This window comes from Coregonus lavaretus, assembly GCF_964263955.1.
Source record: "Coregonus lavaretus genome assembly, contig: HAP1_SCAFFOLD_8505, whole genome shotgun sequence".
NCBI lineage: Eukaryota > Metazoa > Chordata > Actinopteri > Salmoniformes > Salmonidae > Coregonus > Coregonus lavaretus.
In genome coordinates this window covers 1-17,689 of record NW_028158701.1, presented here as the reverse complement: position 1 = coordinate 17,689, position 17,689 = coordinate 1, and the positions used below count along the sequence as shown (strand labels likewise).

At 46.6% G+C, this 17,689-nt stretch overlaps 1 protein-coding gene across 1 annotated transcript; it reads right to left on the bottom strand.

Annotated features, from left to right (window-relative positions):
- Positions 1 to 484: 484 nt before the first annotated feature.
- Positions 485 to 16,999, bottom strand: LOC311123676 (putative flavin-containing monoamine oxidase A; the record flags this gene model as incomplete). The annotated part of the gene is made up of 5 exons (XM_084197922.1): positions 16,883 to 16,999; positions 16,176 to 16,333; positions 15,552 to 15,641; positions 12,815 to 12,899; positions 485 to 585 (listed from the first exon to the last, which is right to left on the bottom strand). Coding segments are annotated over exons 1-5 (510 nt in total), but the record flags the coding sequence as incomplete, so codon positions are not given.
- Positions 17,000 to 17,689: the final 690 nt, after the last annotated feature.

Below are 17,689 nucleotides of genomic sequence, written 5' to 3'. Positions count from 1 at the left end.
CTGTATGTCAGCATGTCAGTGGTCAAATTCCAAACTACCTCATAATATCAGCAGCACATGAAACATGGTAATGTATTTTGAATGCCTCATAAATTAGTCATTTGACACTCATAAAAGTACTATGTGTAGTGTGTGGCGAACCTCAGGGCTCTGCGTGCTTATTAATGTAATGTGACTAATGTACAGTATTGTGTCTCATACAGAGGCACACTTCATCATGTGGAGGGACAAATCATGTTCATATACAGTACAGGCTGAGAATATATTTTGAACATTATATGAGAAAAGGGTTAGTGTTATTATCAATGTGTGTCAAGTCTCTTATGAGCCAATGGTGTTAATAAATTGTGTTATTGACTGTGTGTGTGTGTGTCTGTGTGTGTGTGTGTGTGTGTGTGTGTGTGTGTGTGTGTGTGTGTGTGTGTGTGTGTGTGTGTGTGTGTGTGTATGTGTACGCATGTGCATGCACATGTGTGTTACTAACCATCTGGTAGGTGATGATAAACTTCATCAAGTGCCCAACAGGCATGTTCTGTGTGAGGTGTTCTCTCTGACTGGGTAGAGCAGGTTGGTAGTGGATCTTAGCTGGGGAGAAGGAGAAATATATTGAGATTGGGTTATCTCAGGAAAAATATATTGAGATTGGGTTATCTCAGGAGAAATATATTGAGATTGGGTTATCTCAGGAGAAATATATTGAGTTTGGGTTATCTCAGGAGAAAGGTGATGACTTGTCACTATGCCAGCTATAATGGACAACAGAAGGGAGAGAAAAGTGCTGAATCGAGAGGTTTGCCTCTCTGGGTTTTGATAGTGACTGACAATAATGGTGTAGAGAATTAAGGGACAAAGATAGAGCGAGAGATACAAAAGGAAAAGAGAATAAGAGAGTGAGAGTGAGAGGAGAGGAATACATAACACGCATCACTTTGGTTAACCCCTGTATTGATCAGAATGGGCTTTCGTTTTTGAATCATCGACCAGCACTCAGGTAAATTGAATTCAATACCCCAGTGACTGCCTGCATGGATCTCTCAGAAATGGCCCTGCACAGAAAATCCCTGCGATTAAACACTGCTGGGCTGTCGGTTTGCCTTAAAGCTGTGGTTGCAGTAACCAGTAACCTTATTTACATTTTAAGATCCAACTTGTATTATTCCTTTGTAAAGACAGATTGAATAACTTCATCAGTATTGTACTGTCAAGGCTAGGAACATTGAACGTCTGTCACACACTGAGGAGAAGGCAGTCAACGTTGGCTGCAGTGTGCCACAAAAGCTTGTGTAAGATGGGGACTACTGTTCTAGAGCTGTCAATGTCTGTCAGAAACTACAAATGAAGGCCCGTTCTGCTAACCAAACTAAATAATACAATTGAAAAGTGGGTTACACTTCCTCTGACATGAAAATGACAACAATGAAATAAAACCTGTGGTAAAGTGTTGTTATGTCAATTCATGACCATTCATTCACATCCAAGTATTCAGACCTCTTTCCTTTTTCCACATTTTGTAACAGCAAAATGGATCAAATTAATTTTATTTCTCATCAACACCCCATAATGACAAATCGGAAAAACAGGATTTAGAAATGTTGGCAAATGTAAATATAAAAAACATATATATATATATACCTTATTTACATAAGCATTCAGACCCTTTAATATGAGACTCGAAATTGAGCATCCTGTTTCCATTGATCATCCTTGAGATGTTTCTACAACTTGATTGGAGTCCACCTGTGGTAAATCCAATTGATTGGACATGATTTGGAAAGGCACACACCTGTCTATATAAGGTCCCACAGTTGACAGTGCATGTCAGAGCAAAAACCAAGCCATTAGGTCGAAGGAATTGTCCGTAGAGCTCCGAGACAGGATTGTCTTGAGGCACACATCTGGGGAAGGGTACCAATACATTTCTGCAGCATTGAAGGTCCCCAAGAACACAGTGGCCTCTATCATTCTTAAATGGAAGAAGTTTGGAACCACCAAGACTCTTCTTAGAGCTGGCTGCCTGGCCAAGCTGAGCAATCGGGGGAGAAGGGCCTTGGTCAGGGAGGTGACCGAGCTCCAGGGTTCCTCTATGGATATGGGAGAACCTTCCAGAAGGACAACCATCTCTGCAGCACTCCACCAATCAGGCCTTTATGGTAGAGTGGCCAGACAGAAGCCACTCCTCAGTAAAAGGCACATGAGAGCCCGCTTGGAGTTTGCCAAAAGGCACCTAAAGGACTCTCAGACCATGAGAAACAAGATTATTTGGTCTGATGAAACCAAGATTGAACTCTTTGGCCTGAATGCCAAGCATCACGTCTGGAGGAAACCATCAACCACCATCCCTACAGCGAAGCATGGTGGTGGCAGCATCATGCTGTAAGGATGTTTTTCAGTGGTAAGGACTGGGAGACTAGTCAGGATAGAGGGAAAGATTAATGGAGCAAAGTACAGAGATATCCTTGATGAAAACCTGCTCCAGAGCGCTCAGGACCTCAGACTGTGGCCTGGTTCACCTTCCAACAGGGCAACGACCCTAAACACACAGCCAAGACAACGCAGGAGTGGCTTCGGGACAAGTCTCTGAATGTCCTTGAGTGGCCCAGCCAGAGCCCGGATTTGAACCCAATCGAACATCTCTGGAGAGACCTGGAAATGGCTGTGCAGCAACGCACCCCATCCAACCTGACAGAGCTTGAGAGGATCTGCAGAGAAGAATGTGAGAAACTCCCCAAATACAGGTGTGCCAAGCTTGTGGCATCATACCCAAGAAGACTCGAGGCTGTAATCGCTGCCAAAGGTGCTTCAACAAAGTACTGAGTAAAGGGTCTGAATACTTATGTAAATGTGATATTTTAGTTGTTGTTTTTAACACATTTGCAAAGATTTCTAAAAACCTGTTTTTGCTTTGTCATTATGGGGTATTTTGTGTAGATGGATGAGGGAAAAAAACAATTTCATTAATTTTAGAATAAGGCTGTAACGTAACAAAATGTGGAAAAAGTCAAGGGGTCTGAATACATTCCGAATGCACTGTACTTGTTATGGTGCATATTGTTGAAGACAATTGATGCCTTGCATATCATGTGTCAGACTGTCCTACCATGAAACAAATAACTGGGACCATGGCTGAAATACTAATTCCGACATCATGCATCCTACTGTTTATTGACACCTGTCATTGTGAATCTGCATGTCCTGACACTTGTGCCATGATGCAAACCCACTGTCTATTTCACAACCAGACTACACTATATATACGAAAGTATGTAGACACCCCTTCAAATTAGTGGAATCGGCTATTTTAGCAACACCCATTGCAAACAGGTGTATAAAATTGAGCACACAGCCATGCCATCTCCAAAGACAAACATTGGCAGTAGAATGGCCTTACTGAAGAGCTCAGTGACTTTCAATGTGGCACAGTCATAGGATGCCACCTTTCCAACAAGTCAGTTCATCCAATTTCTGCCCTGCTAGAGCTGCCCCGGTCAACTGTAAGTGCTGTTATTGTGAAGTGGAAACGTACGTCTAGGAGCGACAACGGCTCAGCCGCAAAGTGGGAGGCCACACAAGCTCACAAAACGGGACTGCCGAGTGCTGAAGCGCGTAGAGCGTGTAAATCTTCTGTCCTCGGTTGCAACACTCATTACTGAGTTCCAAACTGCCTATGGAAGCAACATCAGCACAATAACTGTTCGTTGGGAGCTTCATGAAATGGGTTTCCATGGCCGAGCAGCCGCACACAAGCCTAAGATCACCATGCGCAATGCCAAGCGTCGGCTGGAGTGATGAATCACGCTTCACCATCTGGCAGTCCGACGGACAAATCTGGGTTTGGCGGATGCCAGGACAACGCTACCTGCCCGAATGCATAGTTTGGATGAGGAGGAATAATGGTCTAGGGCTGTTTTTCATGGTTCGGGCTAGGCCCATTAGTTCCAGTGAAGGGAAATCTTAATGCTACAGCATACAATGGCATTCTAGACGATTCTGTGCTTCCAACTTTGTGGCAACATGACAATGCCCCTGTGCAAAAAACGATGTCCATACAGAAATGGTTTGTCGAGATCGGTGTTGAAGAACTTGACTGGCCTGCACAGAGCCCTGACCTTAACCCCATTGAACACCTTTGGGATGAATTGGAATGCCGACTGCGAGTGCCCGACCTCACTAATGCTCTTGTGGCTGAATGGAAGAAAGTCCCTGCAGCAATGTTCCAACATCTAGTGGAAAGCCTTCCCAGAATAGTGGAGGCTGTTATAGCAGCAAAGGGGGGACCAACTCCATATTAATGCCCATGATTTTGGAATGAGATGTTCGACGAGCAGGTGTCCACATACTTTTGGTCATGTAGTGTATTTGGCTCAAAACATTCTCTAAGACCTAAACCTTAACTGGAGTTGTGCATACAGGGTTTGACCATTGAGCAAGTTGAGGAAGTTAAACTCTTAGGTATGACATTGGGCGGTCAATAATCATGGTTAAGTCAAATTTACAAAGTTGTTGTGAAGATGGGGAGGGGTATGTCTGTTATAAAAAAATAACAAAAAAGAATTCACACAAAAATCAACTGTACTAGTTGTTCAGGCTCTGGTCTTGTCCCATCTTGATTACTGTCCGGTAATATGGTTGTCACGCCCTGGCTCTGGGGACTCTTAAATGTTGAGCCAGGGTGTGGATTTTTCTATGTTTAGTTTTCTATGTTTTTTGTTCTAGATCGTTTAGATCTATGTTGGCCAGGGTGGTTCCCAATCAGAGGCAGCTGTAGCTCGTTGTCTCTGATTGGGGACCATACTTAGGCAGCCTGTTGGCACCAGTTAGTTTGTGGGATCTTGCTCCGTAAAGGTTTGTGTTGTTGTAACCTCAGGACTTCACGTATCGTTCGTTTTGTTGTTTTGTTCGTGTGATGTGTACTAAATAAAATGTACGCTTATCACGCAGCGCCTTGGTTCCACGAGTCATCAGTCAACGTTCGTGACAGAAGATCCCACCAAAAAAGGACCAAGCAGCGTGTCCAGGAACAGACAGCCTGGACTTGGGAGGAGATCCTGGACGGGAAGGGATCCTGGACTTGGGAAGAGATTCAGGCCGGAATAGATCGCCGTCCTTGGGAGGAGACTGTGGAGGCGCGCTACAGAGAGGAGCAGCGGCATCGCAGAGGGTACCGGCCGAGGAGGAAGTCCGAGAGACAGCCCCAAGAAGGGTGGTTGGCGGAGCCTAGAGTTAGAGCAGAGCCAACTCCCCGTACTCAGGCTAGGAAGCGTGAGACTGGGCAGGCTCCGTGTTATGCGGAGCCACGTACTGTGCCGCGAGTGTTCCGGCACAGTCCTGTACGTCCGGTGCTAGCACCTCGCACGTGTCGTGCTAAGATGGGCATGCAGCCAGGACGGGGTGTGCCGGCTCAACGCTCGTGGCCTCCAGTACACCTCCTCGGTCCCGTATATCCTGCGCCAGTGCCACGTGCTGTAGCGCCAGTACGAGTGCACAGCCCTGTATGTCCTGTGCTGATGCCTCACACATATTGTGTGGAAATAGGCATTCAGCCAGGACGGGTTGCGTCAGCTCTCCGCTCCAGACCTCCAGTCCGCCTCCACAGTCCGGCCCGGCCCGTTCCGGCTCCCCGCACCAAGCCAGTGGTGCGTGTTCCCAGTCCAGCCCGGCCTGTTCCTTCTCCCCGCACCAAGCCAGTGGTGCGTGTTCCCAGTCCAGCCCGGCCTGTTCCTGCTCCCCGCACCAAGCCAGTGGTGCATGTTCCCAGTCCAGCCCGGCCTGTTCCTGTCCCTCGCACCAAGCCAGTGGTGCGCTTTGCCAGCCCGGTCCGGCCTGTTCCTGTCCCTCGCACCAAGCCAGTGGTGCGCGTTGCCAGCCTGGTCCGGCCTGTTCCTGTCCCTCGCACCAAGCCAGTGGTGCGCATCGCCAGCCCGGTCCGGCCTGTTCCTGTCCCTCGCACCAAGCCATTGGTGCGCGTCGCCAGCCCGGTCCGGCCTGTTCCTGTCCCTCGCACCAAGCCAGTGGTGCGCGTCGCCAGCCCGGTCCGGCCTGTTCCTGTCCCTCGCACCAATCCAGTAGTGCGCGTCGCCAGCCCGGTCCGGCCTGTTCCTGCTCCCCGCACCAAGCCAGTGGTGTGCGTCGCCAGCCCGGTCCGGCCTGTTCCTGCTCCCCGCACCAAGCCAGTGGTGCGCGTCGCCAGCCCGGTCCGGCCTATTCCTGCTCCCCGCACCAAGCCAGTGGTGCGCGTCGCCAGCCCGGTCCGGCCCGTTCCTGCTCCCCGCGCCAAGCCAGTGGTGCGCGTCATCAGCCCGGTCCGGCCCGTTCCTGCTCCCCGCGCCAAGCCAGTGGTGCGTGTGTCCAGTCCGGCACGGCCCGTGCCTGTTCCACCGGTGCCTGGTCCGGCACCGGTCAGCTGCTCCACTCCAGAGTCAGAGCAATCCGCTCCACCGGGGTCCGGTCCAACTCCAGTCAGCGGATCCACTCCGGAGCCAGAGCAATCCGCTACACCGGTGTCCAGTCCAGCTCCGGCCAGCGGCTCCAGTCCGGAGCCGGTAAGGTTTGGTCCACCGTCGTCGGGTCCAGCTCCAGTCAGCGGGGCCAGACCAGACCAGGGGCGCAACGGAGGTGGAGAAAAGGTGGTGGTCACGCCCGGAGACGGATCCTTTGGGGGGGGGTACTGTCACGCCCTGGCTCTGGGGACTCTTAAATGTTGAGCCAGGGTGTGGATTTTTCTATGTTTTTTGTTCTAGATCGTTTAGATCTATGTTGGCCAGGGTGGTTCCCAATCAGAGGCAGCTGTAGCTCGTTGTCTCTGATTGGGGACCATACTTAGGCAGCCTGTTGGCACCAGTTAGTTTGTGGGATCTTGTTCCGTAAAGGTTTGTGTTGTTGTAACCTCAGGACTTCACGTATCGTTCGTTTTGTTGTTTTGTTCGTGTGTTGTGTACTAAATAAAATGTACGCTTATCACGCTGCGCCTTGGTTCCACGAGTCATCAGTCAACGTTCGTGACAATGGTCAAGTGCAGCAAAGAAAGACCTAGCAATGCTGCAGCTTGCTCAAAACAGAGCAACATGCCTTTAACTGCACATACAGAACTAACATCAACAACATGCATGCCAGTATTTCATGGTTGAGGGTTGATGAGAGATGAACTGCTTCTCTTCTAGTTTTTATGAGAAATATTACTGTGATGAAAATTCCAGAATGTCTGCATAATGAGATGTTCGACGAGCAGGTGTCCACATACTTTTGATCATGTAGTGTTCTGTGTCCCAAATGGCACCCTATTCCATATTTAGTGCACTACTTTTGACCAGGGGCCATAGGGCTCACTATATAGCGAATAGGGTGCCATTTGGGATGTAGACTATGAATAAAATTGTCATTCAACATAGAATGGTTATGAATGTGATGTCTGTACCTAGAAATTCCATGCAGGAAGAAAACACAGAGGCAAAAAAACATCAGGAGCACTGATAGCATTTTAGGTGAATAATGTTGAGCCAACAGCACCCAATCTATGTTACAAATGCAGGGAAAACTGCTCAATAAAATAAGCTCACAGGAGCCACAGTGCTTTTCCATGTCATAGTCTACAGAGCCATGTCAATGTGTGAAGTGTGATGTGACAGCCAAACGCCCTATAAATACAGTTGCCATTGAAAAGCAGCATTAGAGAAGGTGTGACATTTTCTAAATGGTGTTTTTAACCATACTTTTTGAACTAGCTGATGAACTTATTCAACCAGGTTATTCCTAAGGTATTGTATTTATGATGCATTTATGTATTTATGACTCACAAGTCCATGCTTCATTGGCAGATGCTGTAAAGACTGATAACTGTGGTTGAATGTACCATTGTAGCACCATGGTAATAACAATGACTTCAGTGTGGTTTGCTATACTGACACAATTGCAATACTCTATTATAAACACTGGACCCACTTCTTATACTGTTCTCCTGAGTGGCGCAGTGGTCTAAGGCACTGCATCGCAGTGCTAACTGTGCCACTAGAGATCCTGGTTCGAATCCAGGCTCTGTCGCAGCTGGCCGCGACCGGGAGACTCATGGGCGGCGCACAATTGGCCCAGCGTCGTCCAGGGTAGGGGAGGGAATGGCTGGCAGGGATGTAGCTCAGTTGATAGAGCATGGTGTTTGCAACGCCAGGGTTGTGGGTTCGATTCCCACGGGGGGCCAGTATAAAAATAAAAAAAATGTATTCACTAACTGTAAGTCACTCTGGATAAGAGCGTCTGCTAAATGACTAAAATGTAAATGTAAAATGTTATACTCAATCACATTCACAACAATTGCCACAGACCAACCAACAATCCAATGTCACTCAGAGGGTAGATGATAAAGCATCAGGGGACAGGAAGTGGGTCCAGTGTTTGCAATAGAGTATTGCACTGGGGCTTTATGGGTCAAGAGCCTGGACCTGTGATCATGTGACTGCAGGTTTACATCTACATTCAGGTATTGGAGGTGCTTTAGTCTTGATTTTATTACACAGCACTGTAATGTTCAAACCATGGCTGGCACGCTGGAGAGAAGGAGAGTGGACAACAGTCTTTAGTTCCAATCAGGCACTTAAAGGCATAATTTAACTAATCACCTTGCCACCTGAACTCAAGGGCACACTATAAAATGGGACAACAAGAGCTTGATTAGTTCAATCGGGTGTTTTACTGCCTTCAGGAGTTTTGAGCTGTAGCGAAATGCTTGTGCTTCTAGCTCTGACAGTGCAGTAATATCTAACAACTAATATCTAACAATTTCAAAACATATACCAAATACACACAAATCTAAGTAAGGAATGGAATTAAGAATATATACATATATGGACAAGCAATGACAGAAATGACAGAGCGGCATGGACTAAGATACAGTAGAATATTATAGAATACAGTATACATATGAGATGAGTAATGCAAGATATGTAAACATTATTAAAGTGACTAGTGTTCCATTTCTTAAAGTGGCCAGTGATTTCTATAGGCAGCAGCAGCCTCTAATGTGCTAGTGATGGCTATTTAACAGTCTGATGGCCTTGAGATAGAAGCTGTTTTTCAGTCTCTCGGTCCCAGCTTTGATGCACCTGTACTGACCTCGCCTTCTGGATGATAGCGGGGTGAACAGGCAGTGGCTCGGGTGGTAGATGTCCTTGATGATCTTTTTGGCCTTCCTGTGGCATCAGGTGCTGTAGGTGTCCTGGAGGGCGGGTAGTTTGCCCCCGGTAATGCATTCGGCAGACCACCCTCTGGACAGCCCTGCGGCTGCGGGCAGTGCAGTTGCCGTACCAGGCAGTGATACAGTCCGACAGGATGCTCTGAATTGTGCATCTGTAAAAGTTTGTGAGGGTTTTAGGTGCCAGGCCAAATTTCTTCAGCCTCCTGAGGTTGAAGAGGCTCTGTTGTGCCTTCTTCACCACACTGTCTGCATGGGTGGACCATTTCAGTTTGTCAGTGATGTGTACGCCTAGGAGCTTGAAGATTTTCACCTTCTCCACTGCGGTCCCGTTGATGTGGAAAGGGGGGTGCACCCTCTGCTGTTACCTGAAGTCCACGATCATCTCCTTTGTTTTGTTGACGTTGAGTGAGAGGTTATTTTCCTGGCACCACACTCCCAGAGCCCTCACCTCCTCCCTGTAGGCTGTCTCGTCATTGTTGGTAATCCAGCCAACTACTGTTGTGTCGTCTGCAAACTTGACGATTGAGTTGGAGGCATGCTTGGCCACGCAGTCATGGGTGAACAGGGAGTACAGGAGGGGGCTGAGCACGCACCCTTGAGGGTCCCAAGTGTTGAGGATCAGCGAAGTGTAGATGTTGTTTCCTACCTTCACCACCTGGGGGGGCGGCCCGTCATGAAGTCCAGGACCCAGTTGCACAGGGCGGGGTTCAGACCCAGGGCCTCGAGCTTAATGATGAGCTTTGAGGGTACTATGGTGTTGAATGCTGATCCAAGCGGATTCTTCTGAAATGGGTGACAGAATTTTCCTTCGGGTACATTTTGCTCGGATCGGTAGAGGCCTATCACTCTAATCCAACAGTGACAGTCGATCATTACTGACTGTCGTTCCAGTAGCACTGTCTGCCAGTCTAGACACACACCTCATCTTTACAAGGTAGTCTTCTGCTCCACTGGCTCCCTTACCCTGACTCATTGTGACTCCATTTTCCCTTAGCTAATATTCACTGCAGTCTGTTTTCACTCTGTCTCTACTCTCTCTCTCTCTCTCTTTCTCTCTCTCTCTCTCTCCTCTCCCTTATTCTCTCTCACTCTCTCACTTTCTCTCGCTCTCTCACTAATGTTTTTGTGATTTGAAAATCTTTTCCCCCTACCCTGATAACTGGCACATCTGTCTCTCCAGTTCCTCTTTTGACAGTGACCTGTGAAACAGATCTGAGATCTAACCGTAGCCTCCGGCAAGGGTGCTCAAGGATTTTACACAGCTCATTTTCTATCTCCAACTTTGTTGCTACATTCTCTCAGGGTCCAGAAGAAAAGTGATAAGAAACTGGAGATAAATACAGCACAAATGCAGTCAAGTACCAGTATGTACTTTTCTTAGAAACAAATATATGCAATGTAATAAACTGATAACCAAATCCGTTTTCAAAGGTTTAATCTTCCAGAGAGATTAATATCTACTGTATATTTTTTGAATCACTTCAACTTCGCAATAACTCCTACTTTCAGTGCAATACCTAATAAGTCAGGATTTAGTCTTATACACACAGTGTCTGAAAGCCTTTCAGCCTTCTGGATGAGGCTTGGGTCATAGTGGGCAAATCAATGCTAATGCATTGCTTACCTGTTTTCCTACAGTGTAAACAAGCCATATGAATTAGCTATGAGTGGCAGATCTGTCGGGTCCTGTGCCATTGCCCTAGCCTGCTGTCATTAAAAAAGCTCCTCTTGCAGAGGGGAGAAGATAGATGGCAATATCAGGCGCTGGGCCGCTTGGCTGCCAGTCAAGTCCAATTGCATCCATTTGAAATTCCAGTTTAGTCAGGTAGAACTATACTTAGAGGGAGATTGCCTATTGCCCAGAACCTAATTTCACCCATGTAGAGTACACCTTAATTCACCCACATCCACAACAGAAAATACATACAAACACACACACACACACACTCACGCACACACACACACACGAAGGAGCACACATACACACATACAAACAAATGTGCACACACATGCAGGCATGAAGACACACACGGCCAGGTGCACACATGCAAACACACTAATGCACGAACATACACACACACACATACACACACACACACAAACAGCTGCCATGCTCAAAGCGACCTAGCTACTACTTGTCAAACACATAATCACACACACACGCAGACTCAAATTTATATTCAAACAAAATGCTAATTTAGAACATGGACAGCTGTGTGTCTTGTAGAGTAGAACAGTCCTAGAAAAGAAGATCAAATTAACTCCATTGAGTCATACAGCAGGCATTTGCTAAGAGTGATAACAAGATAGTAGTTTTGAGGTTGACAACAACAAAACAACGGCTTGGCATGTGTAATACACTTTGGAACAAATAAAACATTTAGAGTATAAAAATGAATATGTAGCAATGTTCCGAAAAGCAAAGACACAGCCAAAACACTCATATCCTGGCGCCACAATCTCCTGCAGAGTGAACTACTATGCAGTCAAGCATAAATCATTGAGATGGCTGAGAAACAGGCAAAAAGGACAACTCCACTCATTATAAAAGATAGATGGATGGTGGAATAAATTGTAAAGCCGCCAATTCATGATGGATCAGAGAACACACAACTCCCAGACAGAGTGACAGAGAAGGGCTGTGTGTGTCTGCAAAGATGTGTTTGTGTGTGTGGTGTGTGTGTGTGTGTGTGTGTGTGTGTGTGTGTGTGTGTGTGTGTGTGTGTGTGTGTGTGTGTGTGTGTATGTGTGTGTGTGTGTGTGTGTGTGTGTGTGTGTGTGTGTGTGTGTGTGTGTGTGTGTGTGTGTGTGTGTGTGTGTGTGTGTGTGTGTGTGTGTGTGTGTGTGTGAGTGTGTGTGTGTGTGTGTGTAGCGGAATATGTCCATTATGAAGGAAACCATGAAAACATGTCTGAGTTTATTTGAGGGTTATGTACTATTCATCGTGGCTCTATACAGATACAAGGACTGTGTGTGAATGTGTGTGGGTGTACACGGGCACGAGTGTGTGAGTCGGCCTTACACAACGTCCTCACTCCTTCTTTAATCAGAAACTTGCTCCATGCCAAGGTGAGCTTTATGGCAAGGTCTATCCATACCCAGCTTCCTCTGACTGGAAATGCCAGGGCAGTTTCCAGGGCACCTGAATTTCAAAGTGAACGTGTCACACAAATGACTTTAAGCGCCACTCACTTCTTTTATTTATCCTTCACCCCTCTTTTTGGATGGACATCTAAATTACTGCACAGGCTCTGGTTTTAAGAGTCCCTGTCACCTGTCAGGGTGCCTCCACAGCAGCCACTGGCAACAGAGCCCGACAGATCCCTGCTGCATAATTCAAAGCTGTTCCCAGATCTGTCTCATTAAGTGTCCTGGCTGGGGTCCATGGCTCCAGCAGAGGGTTCTATGTGTTCTCTGGGTTCCTGGTAGCGGGCAGTGGGGCATGCCTCCATTCCTCCATCCCACCTTCCAGGTATGAGTTGTCAGAACCAGGGTCTTGTCATATCTGCATGGCTGCCCTGTTCAATACACCTTAGTGGCTAGCCTGTGAGTTGACGTGTCAGTGGGTATTTCATTAGAGGAGTGGTGAAGTGGGGCGACAGAGGTGGGACACACACACACACACACACTGACCTGCCAGGTGAGGAGGGCAGGTGACAATCACTGCTCTGCACAAGTAGGACTGGGTGGCTGTCATCACCTTGGCCTGCTCAGCATCCTATGGGAAAGACACACACATGCATGTACTGTACATGAACTCGCACACACACACACAGACAAATCAAATCACAAACACATCTACAGTATACAGTGCCTTGCAAAGGTATTCATCCCCGTTTGCGGTTTTCCTATTTTGTTGCATTACAACCTGTAATATAAATGGATTTTAATTTGGATTTCATGTACAGGACACAAAATAGTCCAAGTTTGTGAAGTGAAATGAAAAAAATAACTTTTATACAAAAATAAATAACGGAAAAGTGGTGCGTGCATATGTATTCACCCCCTTTGCTATGAAGCCCCTAAATAAGATATGGTGCAACCAATTACCTTCAGAAGTCACATAATTAGTTAAATAAAGTCCACCTCTGTGCAATCTAAGTGTCACATGACCTCAGTATATATACACCTGTTCTGAAAGGCCCCAGAGTCTGCAACACCACTAAGCAAGGGGCACCACCAAGCAAGCGGCACCATGAAGACCAAGGAGCTCTCCAAACAGGTCAGGGTCAAAGTTGTGGAGAAGTAAAGATCAGGGTTGGGTTATAAAAAAATATCTGAATCCCACGGAGCATCATTAAATCCATTATTAAAAAATTGAAAGAATATGGCACCACAACAAACCTGCCAAGAGAGGGCCGCCCATCAAAACTCACGGACCAGGCAAGGAGGGCATTAATCAGAGTGGCAAAAAGAGACCAAAGATAACCCTGAAGGAGCTGCAAAACTCCACAGCGGAGATTGGAGTATCTGTCCATAGGACCACTTTAAGCCGTACACTCCACAGAGCTGGGATTTACAGAAGAGTGGCCAGAAAAAAGCCATTGCTTAAAGAAAAAAATAAGCAAACACGTTTGGTGTTCGCCAAAAGGCATGTGGGAGACTCCCCAAACATATGGAAGAAGGTACTCTGGTTAGATGAGACTAAAATTGAGCTTTTTGGCCATCAAGGAAAACGCTATGTCTGGCGCAAACCCAACACCTCTCATCACCCTGAGAACACCATCCCCACTGTGAAGCATGGTGGTGGCAGCATCATGCTGTGGGGATGTTTTTCATCGGCAGGGACTGGGAAACTGGTCAGAATTGAAGGAATGATGGATGGCGCTAAATACAGGGAAATTCTTGAGGGAAACCTGTTTCAGTCTTCCAGAGATTTGAGACTGGGATGGAGGTTCACCTTCCAGCAGGACAATGACCCTAAGCATACTGCTAAAGCAACACTTGAGTGGTTTAAGAAACATTTAAATGTCTTGGAATGGCCTAGTCAAAGCCCAGACCTCAATCCAATTGAGAATCTGTGGTATGACTTAAAGATTGCTGTACACCAGCGGAACCCATCCAACTTGAAGGAGCTGGAGCAGTTTTGCCTTGAAGAATGGGCAAAACCCCAGTGGCTAGATGTGCCAAGTTTATAGAGACATACCCCAAGAGACTTGCAGCTGTAATTGCTGCAAAAGGTGGCTCTACAAAGTATTGGGGGGGGGGATGAATAGTTATGCACGCTCAAGTTTTCTGTTTTTTTGTCTTCTATCATATTTGTTTCACAATAAAAAATATTTTGCATCTTCAAAGTGGTAGGCATGTTGTGTAAATCAAATCATACAAACCCCCCAAAAATCGATTTTAATTCCAGGTTGTAAGGCAACAAAATAGGAAAAATGCCAAGGAGGGTGAATACTTTCGCAAGCCACTGTACAATGTACTATACAGCACACAGTAGCTGTGACAGACAGGCAGCATTAGTATTCCTCTCCAGTAGGCCGGACCAGACCAGGCAGCACTCTGGGGGCTATCTGCCCTTAGGAGCACATTGAGATGAGCAGCACAGAGATATGGAGGCACAGTGGATATTATAGATGACCCTGGAGGGCAGGGCCCCGGGGAGAAATATAATAGTGCCGTCCATTATGGATGACCAAAACTCTGGACACTCCGGGGAAGCCAATACGTTCTTATTAAGGGAGAATGCTATGGGGCCAACAGTGTTAAGCCGAGTGGTACCACGGTCATGCAGCACGGAGGACATGAAAGGAATCATTGGGTTGATTTAAAAGCCTCATTAGGTTGGTACATCAAAATTACATGGCTATTAGATGGTCCTTTATCTTGTAAATAATCGAGTAATTATTTGAGTAATTTTAACCTTTTAAATAATCATATTTTTCGAGAATGGCTTTTAGATGTTCCTTTTAACCTATCACGTAAGCACTTTATTATCCTTTTTATAGAGAGGGTCATTTCCTGTAAACTGTTGTGCCTTTCATCTACAGTAACTAGCCACATGCATTACCTTTGATCCACTTCCACCATGTACACAAACACTCAAAGGTCACAGAGAGTGTCTTCACTCAATAGGCTAACACACATCTACACTGATGCAATGCAATGCCAGTGCTCGGTGGTGCCTCTCAGTAGCATGAGAGAGAGAGGATTAGAGAGAGTAGAGAGAGTAGAGAGAGAGAGAGAGAGAGAGAGAGAGAGAGAGAGAGAGAGAGAGAGAGAGAGAGAGAGAGAGAGAGAGAGAGCGAGAGAGAGAGGAGCAGAACAGACAGAGGCCCACAGGAGATGGCTTGTTCCCTGTCTGAAGTGACTGTTATCTCAGGGTCACACCTCGTCATTCCCTGAGTGAGCTGTTACTGTACGCTACCTGCCATATGGCCGTCACAGCCTGGCCCAGCCGGACACTCTCCCTCCCAATCTGCTGGGCTAAACGCTCTGACAGCTGCTGGGTTCCCCCCTGTGGACACAGAGCAGCCTTACAGTCCAATGTCAGTGCAGTGACAAGAAGTGTAGACCATCAGTGAGCTGAGTTTAATTAGGTAGGTGGTAAGCAAGCAATATCCAGATCCAAGTGCAACAAAAATCTGATGCAGTTTCTCTCTGTTTATCTATCTATCCAGTATCACTTTTTCTCTTTCCCTTTCTGTATCTCTCTATACTGTACATGGCTCTCCCCTAAATCTCTCTAGCTCTCTTTTCAATATCTCGTTCTCCAAGACCCAACAAAACAGGAGAATTCTCCTGTCTTTCCATAGAGAGCAACGGAAGTGACTTCTACGACTCCTATGTCATTGGTGAGCTGCAATTCCCCAATTCCCCAATTCCCAACACACTCTACTCCTCTCCCTAACCCACTCTGTGAGGGTCAAAAGACCATAGGCTCGACTCGGGTCGCCCCCACCATCAGCGGTCCCCTACTCTACCCCCTGTGGAGGCAGAGAGAGGGTTAGAGAGAGGGTTAGAGAGAGGGTTAGAGCCCATCCCAGGTCACCTTGACCCTGAACTCCTGCGCTGAGCCTGGGGTGCTCTCCAGCAGGCACAGGACGCCTCCAGCTGCTGCAGCATACATGAGGAAGTAGAGGAAGGACATTTGATTTGGCTCCATGCCAAACAAAACCCGGCTGCACACACCCATCTCCTCCTTCATCTCTGGAGACAGAGAGAGAGAGAGAGAGAGAGAGAGAGAGAGAGAGAGAGAGAGAGAGAGAGAGAGAGAGAGAGAGAGAGAGAGAGAGACCAAACAAATATATATTTGTATTATTTATTTAATTTTTGACCTGACTATACATAATAGATGGTTCTTCTAAGATATATGTGGCCATCCATCAGCCAAGCCCTCTGGCTGTGCCTGAGGCAGGATGCACATCACCCAGGAACACTTGAGAGCGTCCTCTAGGTACGGTAGGGGAAAATCAAATCCATTCATTTTCTAGCAGTGCAAACGTACAGTGGAACACCCAATTCTGGATAACTCTGAATCTGTAATAAACTCAATTATAAACTCTTCGACCTGATTTTTCATTTGTTCTCGTGGTATCTTGACCGTATCCCAGCTCTGCTGTTGTCTATACCCACACTATTATAACACAATTAAAATATACAAATCAACAACAAGTCTTTGGTTTACATGCCCTTGGTGTTGTTTTGATGTCAAATTCTTAGTGATTGGGGTGAGGTGTGAGAGGTGGTGCTGCTCACCTTCTGTCCAGGCATGTTTCTCTATGTAGGAGTGTAGGGTCATACTGTCCAACTCCTGGGCATTGGGGGTCTTCATGGGGTCCTCCACTGACACTGTGGCAATCAACCTGTCAATCTGACACACAGCACATACAGTGAGGGAAAAAAGTATTTGATCCCCTGCTGATTTTGTACCTTTGCCCACTGACAAAGAAATGATCAGTCTATAATTTTAATGGTAGGTTTATTTGAACAGTGAGAGACTAACAACAAAATAATCCAGAAAGACGCAAGTCAAAAATTTTATAAATGTATTTGCATTTTAATGAGGGAAATAAGTATTTGACCCCCTCTCAATCAGAAAGATTTCTGGCTCCCAGGTGTCTTTTATACAGGTAACGAGCTGAGATTAGGAGCACACTCTTAAAGGGAGTGCTCCTAATCTCAGTTTGTTACCTGTATAAAAGACACCTGTCCACAGAAGCAATCAATCAATCAGATTCCAAACTCTCCACCATGGCCAAGACCAAAGAGCTCTCCAAGGATGTCAGGGACAAGATTGTAGACCTACACAAGGCTGGAATGGGCTACAAGACCATCGCCAAGCAGCTTGGTGAGAAGGTGACAACAGTTGGTGCGATTATTCACAAATGGAAGAAACACAAAATAACTGTCAATCTCCCTTAGCCTGGGGCTCCATGCAAAATCTCAACTCGTGGAGTTGCAATGATCATGAGAACCGTGAGGAATCAGCCCAGAACTACACGGGAGGATCTTGTCAATGATCTCAAGGCAGCTGGGACCATAGTCTCCAAGAAAACAATTGGT